Source organism: Crocuta crocuta, unplaced genomic scaffold (assembly GCF_008692635.1).
Source record: "Crocuta crocuta isolate KB4526 unplaced genomic scaffold, BGI_CrCroc_1.0 scaffold352, whole genome shotgun sequence".
In the NCBI taxonomy this organism is placed as follows: domain Eukaryota; kingdom Metazoa; phylum Chordata; class Mammalia; order Carnivora; family Hyaenidae; genus Crocuta; species Crocuta crocuta.
The window spans coordinates 3,936,203-3,946,252 of NW_027532169.1; the positions used below are offsets into that span (position 1 = coordinate 3,936,203).

Below are 10,050 nucleotides of genomic sequence, written 5' to 3' on the forward strand. Positions count from 1 at the left end.
CCTCCCCGGATGCGCCGGCCCCTCCCCGGGAGCCTTCCCTCCGGCCGCCCCCTCCCCTCCTTTGGCATCCTCGCCCGGGCCGCAGCTTCCCTTTCTGCAGCCCCCGCTGCGTTCCGCGGGGCTCCCCAGCCCCAGCCCGAGCTGTCCGTCTCGCGGGGAGTCCGCGAATCGCTTCTGAACTTCGGGGCCGACAGCCAGAGTGGAGAAGGAGAGATCGCGAAGGGACCCTGGGGAGGGGAAGGGTGGGGGTGGGGGGAAGAGAGGCTGGGGGGCGGGNGGGAGGGGGGAGTCTCCTCGTTTTCGTTTTTAAGGTTGAGAAAGGCAAATCGGTTGGGGGGGGGTTCTTAGCTCCACACAATAAGCCTCAGGCTGACCGGAACAAGTCCTCACCCCTCACTCTTTGGGGGGGAGCGAGGGTCAGGTTTTTTCCGTCTCTGATTGCCATGCCAGATTTCCTATCAACCTAGTGGCCCACGCGGGGCCCTCTGGGGCGTCCCTGTCTGCTGGAGGGCAGAGAGCTGCCCCACTCCCCTGAGGTCCCTGCGAGGTCTTGCCACCTCCAGCCTGCCAGGGTTAATAACAAGAACTAGCGTTTGAGTAACACGGGCTCTTCGCAGAACCTCGCGGCTGCTCTCACCCAAACAGACCCCCACCCCAAACCCCCAAACTCTGCCTGGAAAGCCCATTACTGCAAGGCAGCGGTTTGGCTAGGATCAATTATTAACAGATTTTTTCCTCTTTCATATTTAATGCGGCTGCGGGTCCCCTCCCAGGCGATCACATTAAGGAAATAGCACTGCAAATTGGTAAGACACGGTTCTTAGTGTAGGACGAGCCGGATTATTATTTTTTTTAATATGTTCAGTGCTTTTCATTTAGGGAGAAGAATCTAGCAAAGAGTGGCTGTTATTTTTAATTGGCTCTGCTTTATTTGGCAACTTTTCTGAGTTCCAGGGTAGGGAGAGAGACAGTGAAAGGGAGACAAGCCTGTATACATTTTTGTTTCCTCTTTCCCCCTCCCTTCTTCCATTCAGTTACCCCTTTCTCTGCTCCTCCTCACCACCACACAGAGCCAGTTGGAGTTGGGTGTGCTGTGAAGGGCTTTCTCCTACCCCCACATCATCCATGGCTCTCCACCCCGGGACCAGAGCAATCTTGTCTCCCAGTTTCCCTGAACTTGCTTTAACCAAACTGTGCGAGCTGAGCAGGGGCGGAAAGGAGAGACTATTGCAACCATAAGTTATCCGTGAGCCCCTGGTGCTCCCTTGTCCACAGGCTGGAGTTGATAAATGGTTGCAATTGGGTTGTATGTGAATTGGAGTGTGCTGGAGTTGGCGTCTCTAAGTGCAGACCCACGTTTGCAGTGTGTATGTGTGTGTGTGGGGGGGGGACAAGATATCTACAGACACACACATCTGCTGCCATGTGGCCAGGAGATACGAGATTGTGATGAAGGCAGGGTGTACCTGACCGCACTGGAGGGGCCAGAAGCTCTCTGGTGTGGCTGAACAGAAGCCGCTCTCCCTCAGCCCAACCCTCCTCTTACCTCCCAGACCCTAGAGCCAGGACCCTTCAGGTCAGCCACCTCTGGTTAGTCTGGTGGTGCCGGGGGGGGGGAGGGGAAGGGGCTTTAGCCATGCTGGGCTTTGACCTGAGTCCTAACCAGTGGAGATTCAAGCGGAGAAAGAGATGGAGAGAGAACCCGAGGCAGGCAGGCAAAGCTTTGGAAATGCTCTGTCCAAGTCACTCTCACCCGGAGGTGTCAATAGAAACTCCTGGCCCATCTCTGGGACCCCTTCTGGGAACTCGGAGACCCCGGTCCCCTCTCTGCGATGCACGACGACGGGGGACTGGAGCCCAGGGGTACATCTTCCCGGAAGGAGAACATGGGGCCCTTTCATCCTCCCCTTCCCTTCTTTGATTCTATCGCTGCTTCTCTTTCAGCCAACCCCTCCGCCAACTGGCTGCACGCTCGCTCTTCCCGGAAAAAGCGCTGTCCCTACACCAAATACCAGACGCTGGAGCTAGAGAAGGAATTTCTGTTCAATATGTACCTCACCAGGGACCGTAGGCACGAAGTGGCCAGACTCCTCAATCTGAGTGAGAGACAAGTCAAAATCTGGTTTCAGAACCGGCGGATGAAAATGAAGAAAATGAATAAGGAACAGGGCAAAGAGTGAAGATCTTCCCCCCCGCCCCCGCCCTCCCTGCCCCTTCCCCATCTCACGCTTATTTATAAGTGATGGCTGTAGGGCCAGTGCTGTCTGGGATTTATTCAAGTGAATGGGGAAGGGAGTCTTTTCTCTTCAAAGTCCTTTTCTGCATCTAGAGCATCCCTTTACCTTTGCCCTTGCCTGTCCTCTCCTCCCTGAGCCTCTGAAGGAAGTTTTGTTGATTTAGAAGGTAGACATGTAGTTGGTCTCTAACAAGGTGACAGGCCACAAGGAAAGAGAGCCCCTAGTCGAGCCCCTAGCGATCCCCTGAATGTTCCTGGGAAGCTCCAGCCCCCCACCTCCAGCCTACCTGTCTCCACTCCCCACCCCGTCCCTGTCCTGCATCACCCAGGGACCCTCCATAGCTGCATACAGCCCAACAGAAGCCCACATACTTAAAGCCTGGAGCCCACAGTGATCATGAGGAAAGCTCACAGCCAACACGCCAATGAAGTGGCACCCCAAATGCAGACCATCGCACCCCAGATCTGGCAGAACAGCCCTCAGACCACCAGCGAGCCCAGACTCTACCCTTGACACAAATGCACATCCAGAAGGTGTCCAGAGGCACACTCCTGAATGAGGCTCTGTAGCCCAAAGGGCTCTGGGTCACAGTACCATCTCTATGGAACCCCTGTCTACACCCCATTTGGACCCAAGGGCAAATGGGGTAAACTCAGCCCCCAAGCTGGTGAGCTAGAAGGGGCCAGGAAAGGCAGCAGGGGTCTTATAGAAGTAGCTTAGGATTTATGAAGGTGTTTCTCACACACACACACACACACACACACACACACACACACACACACACACACATTTTGTTGCAGGAAATGTTTAATTCTGCATGTTGTTTTCCTCTCCTTCCAACAAAAGGAGGTCCAATCGTGGGTCATAAGCCTTGACAATGTCGCCTGTCTGTTCATCTGTGCCCCGCCTGACACAGACTGCAGCTTCTCCTGCTCCACGCAGGCCCTGCGTGCTTCCCCGTCCTTCCCAGCTCTGAAATCGACTCTGGTCGGCCAAGACCACCTTGCACCAGCGTATCAAGCCGCCCCGCGTAGAAAACCCCCTCCACCCTCCATCCCCTGCTAGCTCAACCCTGCTGCAGGCCGGGAAAGCCAGGGCAGGAGAGTCCCATTGAGAATTTATTGTGAATCGATTCCCGGAGAGAGAGAGCTCCCTTCCGGGGAGAACTTGCGGAGGCCCGGGAGGAGCGGAGGCTCCAGCGCGCGCGGAGCCTGGCGCGTGCCTCCCCATCCTGCCCACGTCTCGACCCAAGCAGAGGAGCCGACGGAGACCGCCCCGGCCGCCGGGCTTTGCCTCCCGAGCCCCGGGCCTGGCTGGTGGCCTGCGCGACTGCCGGGCGCGCGCGCGCTTCTGGGGGGACGCGGTCCCGCGTGCAGAGGAAAGAGGCGAAACCGCATCTCAGCAGCCGGGCCGCAGCTCACCCTCTGCGTCCCTTCTCTGCACCCCCCCCTTGCAAGGGGCCCCTTGCTCCCCTGAACTGTCCAATCCCCTTCAATTCCATGAATTCTTCTTGCTCCTGCTTCTCCCGACCCTGCAAGGGGACATTCCAGTAGAACTTTCTTTGCTTTGTCGGTGGCTGTCGTGAAATTGTGCTGTGTTTTGTGATTTCTTTGGGGGGTGATTGTCTCGCCTGATTTCAGTTGTCGCTTATGTGGGGGGGAGGGGGACGGGTGGGAGCGGGAGGGTGAGGGGCCTAGAGCTCTGATTGTCTGTTTTGGAACAAAAAAAAGAAAAAGAAAAAGAACAAAAAATATATATCACTCTAGAAAATAAATCTCTCCTTGCGTCTTATTCCGGGTTGGCTCTCCTCACCTGGCCAGAGGGAGAGGCCCTCGCTGCCAGAGGGCAGCTTGGAAAACAGAGAGGCTCCTGAGCCCAAGAGGTGCCCCCTTAGACCTTCCAGAGCAGGACTTCGTGGTGGGGCTGAGAACCGGGCTGGACCCCAGGTGCCAAGAGCTCTGCTTACGGAGCAAGTGCCTTCCAACAGAGCCGGAGACAGAGGGCGAGGGAAGGAAAAGAGGAGTGATTTGGAGAGGGGTCCGGGTCTGCAGGGAGCAATGAGGTCTTCCCTCAAATGTGCCCGGACACCTCCCCGCCGGCCCAGAGCCCCGCCACTCCTGGACGCGTAGTTCCTCACTCAGCTGGCTGAGAACATCACCTTGGTTTGGCTACCTAAGAATCTCAGGCAAGTGAGGAAGGCACCAACTTCCTTCAACTGTTCCCTGCAGCAGGGCGACTGGGTGTAGACAGAGGCCTTAGGAAGGCCAGACTACGCCCCAAAGGAGTGTGAGCCCCTTAGGGTTCCGCCGCCACCTGGAGTTTGAGGCTCCCCTAGGAGCCACAGGGCAGCATTCTTGGTTTCGGGCGGGTGCAGTTGGGTAGGGGTAGCGGCCGGGCAGGCGGCTCCGCAGGCAGGGAGAGGGGATGGAGGGTGCCACAGAAATGTCTCAGAGAAAAACCAAACTTCCCTCCCCAGTCGGACCGCAGGGCTACATTCGGTGTCCAGAGGCACCTTTCTGTCCCCATCAGACTGCGCTGTCCCCGCCAGGACCTCTTCTGAAGGCCGCTGTCCCACGCAGCCCTGCGTTTCTCAGCCAGGCAGTGGGGTTCGGTGGGGGAAGCGGCGAGCCTCCCGCCGCCCCCCCCCCCCCCCCCGNGGGTTGGGGTAGAGGTGAGGACAAAGGGTGGCCCGAGGGAGAGGCGCCTGGAAGTGAAAAGGCCAGGCCAACCCCTCTCCGGCGAACGAAAAGGACGAACTAATCGGACAGATGGCAAAAGGCAGGAGAGAGCGAAGCTCCTGGGTCTGGCAGCGCCCCGGCCCCGCAACCTCCTCCGAGGAGGGTTCCATTCGGGTTATGGAAGGGATCGGGCGTTAGAGCTTGTGTAGACTAGGCTCCCTTCGCATCCTGGGCTCCCCGGAGCCAGCGGGCGCGGAGAGGGAGCGGCGCAGGCGAGCTGCCGCCGGGGAGGAAAGGCGAAGGCGCGGCTGGAGCGGGGCTCCGAGCTGGGGGGTTGGGGGCGCGGCCTCCCGGGGAAGCCGCCGCCGGCGTCTGGGTCCTGAGCCCGGGGTGGCTTCTTTAAAGTCAAACAAAGGCGAAGATGCGGAGGCCGGGAAGCCGGAGATGGGGAAATCTGTTGTCATAAAAGGGAGCGAGAGATTCAGAGAGGGAGACCGCGCGAGTGCGAGACAGAGAGAAGCCGGGAGAGGAATTCAATGCCGTGTGCGCAGCAATAAAAGAATATGACCGCTATAAAAGTTTATAGCGTATAAATTTCTGAAGGTTAAGAAACTAAACAGCAGCAAAGCAAACAGTGAGGGGAAACTTTCCGGAGCTCAGGGAGCCCGCAGCTGGGCCTGGGCTCCGGGGCTGACGGCCGNGACACGGGAGGGAGGGACACTTTGTTGTCACAATTCGGACTCTTGTCTTTGTTCCCTGCACCCCCTCCAGGATCGGGCGTCGTAAATGAGAAGCCCCCCGTGCACACACGCGCGGGCACACACACACACACACACACACACACACAGTCCGGCGGGGCCAGACGTCTGGGCGCGCGGGCAGCCTCTTGATCCTTTTACAGCCCCATCTCTGCCTCCCAGGCCTCCTCTTCCCCCCCCCCCAAAAGCCCAATTGTTTCTCCTCAGTATCTGAAACAATCCTATTGGGTTTGAAAAGTGCTCGGCTCCCCCTTTTACGGGCCATAAACGACCCACTGCTTGGCGATCTCTGCCAGAAATTAGGGGCTTGAGGTGTAAGGGTGGGGGAGCGTCGGGGGTAAGTATGAGAGGAAAGGAGTTTATGGTTTCTTTTTTTTTTCTCCCTACCCCCTTGCCTTTTTTTTCTTATCTGCACAGTTTCAGGAGCCATTTCCTGATTTCCGATGCCTTTTCTCTCGCCTGCTCTCGTTTCCCTCCCCCTTTTCTGCTAATAATGAAAGTTTCTGCCGCAGGTCGCCTCGGTGGCTGGATCTCCGGANGCTACCAAAAGTCATGAATAATTTGCGCGTAATAAAAATATAGGGTTCCTTATGGCCGTTTCCCCCATTTTATAGATTTCAGATAGAATGTGTGGCCTCCCCCCCTTCCCCTCAAACGGTCAATTTTCTGAATTTCCCCCAGGAGGAGGTCTCAGCGCTTCTCACCCATTTCCTGTGGTCCGTAGGGCAACCAATGCCTGAAAACGGGTAGTGGTCGTAATAATAACAATAATAATAATAGGAAATGGGCAAAATAAAAAGAGGAGAATTGCTTCGGAAAAAAATGAGATTTTCCGGGAGGGGAGCTAGAGGAGTGTCAGGCCGGATGCGGGTGAGCAGGTCAGGTGAAAGGGGCGAGCGGATAGTAGAAGGTCGGATGAAGAGCAAGCTGCCCCGAAACGGGATCAGCAGGAGAGGGAACCGGGTGAGCCAGCCCAGGGTTTGGGGGTTACAGTTTGGGGGAGAAATGGATCCCTGGCTTTGGTGAGGATTCGTTGGTGTCCAAAGNCGCGCGCGCGGGTGATGCGGGCGCGGGGCTCCCCAGGACGGCGAGGCGCGCGAGGTCTCCCGTATGTTCTCGGTGGTTCTGCGCGCCCCAAGTTGGGCAGCCAAAAAAGTGTGCGTTTTCCGGAAGGATGTGGGGCAGGCATGGCGGCTCGAAGCAGGAGCTCGGTTCTCCGCATTCCGTGGCTTCCAGGTGAGAGCTCGGGTTCGGGACGGCCCTGCTCCCGGCAAACCTCGGGGACACGGGTCCTTCCGAAATTTAGCAGCTGGAGGCCTGGCCTGGGGGCAGTTTTCCTTCTGAGACCCACGAGCTGTCTGGCCATAACCCTTTTGATTCCAAATCTCCCATTTCCTCCTGGCCCAGCCTGATTTGTGTCCCCCAATCCGGACAAACCTGCCTGAGAAATACACACCCCTCCCTCCCCTCCTTAAAATTAGCCCCGCCGAGGCCTCTCTTCTCTTCCCCCAGGACCGGGTGCAAAGAGACAAGCGGAGTTTCTCAACTTGAGTTTCTCTAATAAATCTGCGCTCCGCTGGGTGTTTATAAATTATCTCCTCGCTCTTTCTTGTTTTTTCTTATAATAGAAACATTTTCCTTCCATCAGGAATTTCTGGCACGGTGTGGGGATGATTTAGAACAAGTCATTGAATTTCTACCTCACCGGTGAGTCCTCAAATCATGACCATAAAAATCCCCCGCACTTGATAAAAATGTTCTCTTCGGCAACAACTTAACTCTGCCTTCCGCTGCCTCACCGCCCCCTCAGCCTTGCACTGAAAAATCCAAGATCTTGGTTCTCTCCCCTCCTTTTCTCCTTTCTCTCTCCCCCTCTCAGCTCCTCTCCCATTCTCCTGATTCACTTTTGAAGGACCAAGCGGCCCTCCTGGTAATTTCCCCTTGGAAAAAGCTGATGGTTTCATTTTTTACAAAGGTTGGGGTACATGGGATCCCCCCCCAAAGCACCCTTTCCCAAAGCAAACCACTCTCTGGTGAATAAACAATGGCTTGACTGTATTTGTAAAGGCTCTACCTTTGTTATTAGAAATGTTCTCTCTCTCTCTCTCTCTTTCTCTCTCTATCTCTCTCTCCCTTCCTTCTGTCTTTCCTTTCCTTGGCCAGTGAGCTGATTCAGGAGGTCATTGGTTGGGACCCTGGGACTGGACTGGGGCCTTCTCAAACCAAGCCACCGTCCCCAGCAGGCCGGTAGGCTGGGAAAGGCAAAGGCGGGAGAGAGTGGCGCCCACTCAGCTCGGCCTTCTAGGCTTGTGCCTCCAGGCCCCAGGTCCTCAGGTCTGTTGAGAGAGTTGGGTTTAACTACAGGCTCCCCAAGGGGAAAGGAGAGAAGATGGGGGACTCTGTGGCCTTGCTGCATCTACCCCAAGGTCAGTTTAGGCAGTGACCATGGCTCAAAGGATGCTGAAGGCTGCAAGGTGCCCCCGCCCCACACAGACTCTCTTGCAGCCTCTACCTAGAGCAGAAGAGAGAACAGCAGAGAACAGAGGGGCACCAAGAGCAAGCACCTGGGCCTCGGTGAATGCCCAGCAGCCACCTCCATGGCCCTTCCCTCCCTCTGATGTGCTGATGGGCGTGGTGGTACCCCCTCACCCTAGGGTGCTGCAGAAGGTGCCTGGGAAGGGTGGGAGCCAATGAGCTTGGCTGGTGGGTCCCAAGGCCTGGGTGCAGGAGTGGAACAGCCCATCCTGGTGTCATCTTGCTAGTGGCACTGGGCCCCTCTCCCGTCACACAAAGATGGCCCCCCAAAGCACTGACTGGAGACCCCCTCTCTCCATGCCCAGCACTCCCCTCCAGGCCAAGAAGGCTCTGCAGAAGTGCCGAACTGCAGGGCGAACTTTGCTCTCTGCTTCACCAGCGCCCATTAACCAGAAAGTTTCTATCCCCCCTCCCGGTCCCTCCTCGGGCCTTCCGGGACCCCTTCTCCAAAGAAAATCCTTGCTTGTTTGTTTAATGAGGGAAAGTTGGTGAGTGGCCTGGATGGGGCCGAGCGGAGGTGGTGTGGGGGCTCCAGAGGGGGGATGGGGGCAGGTGCCGGCCACAGCTGAAGGAGGCGAAAATCTCGGAAAGTCACCGTTTGCGCCGAAAAAAACCCCATAATCGTTCTCATTTCGGCTTCGTCACCCCCACCGCGCTGCAGTCGGGCGGTGGGGCGATCGAAGCTGCAGTTTTATAGCTGTAGAGGAAAGAACTCGTAAAATGCTAACAGCTTTTATGCGCTGCGGCATAAACAACAACAGACTCCGGCTTTATTGCGTTTTATAGTTTGTTAAAGAGTTTACAGCCGTTTTTTTGGGGGCCGGTTACCCAGCCAATTCCCTCCACACGATAGTTAAACCTTTATCAATAATAAGGAAATTGATCATTAAAGCCTTAAATATGACTACCTCGTTTGTTTGAAAATATGTTTAGGAGAGGAAGCTGTATGATTTGATAACTTGTATTAAAATACCAATTACATTTATAGGACCTTTTAAAACTCGGCGCAATTAAACCGTGTTCTTTTACATTTTTCCGAAGCGACCCTGACATTTAAAAAGACTCCAACTGCCTCGTTAAAATCGCGAAATTAACAGCGTGCCTACGCCTGGCGCGTTGTCTATGTGTGTGTGCGTGTTTTTTTCCGTGACTCCCCCACATCAGTCTTTGGGGGTGGTCTGCGAAGGTATTTGATTTGTTGTGAGGCGAGAGATATCTCATTAATGTAGGTAGTTAAACAGATTTAATCCGTATTCATTCTCTCTCTCACCCCCTCTCCCTCTCCCCCTCTCTCCCCCTCTCCCCCTCGCTCTCCCTGGGTGTTTTTTTTTTTTCCTTCCCCTCCTTTTTTTTTTTTTTTTTCCCCGCCCTCCTCACTCCCTGGCGCTCTCTCTCTCTAGCTCTCTCTCGCGCTCGCTCTCTCTCGCTCGCACCCTCGCTCTGCGTTCTGTCCGGGAGGAGTACGAAGAAGCCAATAGGATGCGGGGTCTCTAATGGATGCAAATGATCATGAAAAGACAGTGCAAAATATGAAACAACTCATTTGCAGGGAAGTAAATCACCGAAAACTGTTTATGAACTGGCATCCCTTCTTCGAAATGTAAAGCGAGGACCTCTTTAAGTGGCGGTATATTTTTGTTTGGGGGGTGGGGGGTGGGGGGAGGGCGAGGGAGGCGGGGCTGCCAGGCAAGCTTAGACTTTTGGAGGCTTCGCTGTCCTTTTCTGTTCCTGGAAATCACAAAAAGTGTGGCGGCTTCGAGATCTTCTTCGCCTTTTCTTTCTTTTCTTTTTTCCCCCTCCTCCCTTTCCCTCTCCTTTCCTGGCGAGGGTGACTAGGAGCCG

General features: G+C 55.7%; 1 protein-coding gene across 1 annotated transcript in view; it reads left to right on the forward strand.

The window, feature by feature from the left end:
• The window catches only part of HOXB9 (homeobox B9), a 3,218-nt gene extending 985 nt beyond the window's left edge, over positions 1-2,233 (forward strand). The window contains exon 2 of the mRNA XM_077776888.1: positions 1,945-2,233. Coding sequence (XP_077633014.1) covers positions 1,945-2,180 — 236 coding nt within the window. The 3' untranslated portion in view covers positions 2,181-2,233. The remainder of the gene's footprint in view (positions 1-1,944) is intronic.
• The last annotated feature ends 7,817 nt before the right edge of the window (positions 2,234-10,050 follow it).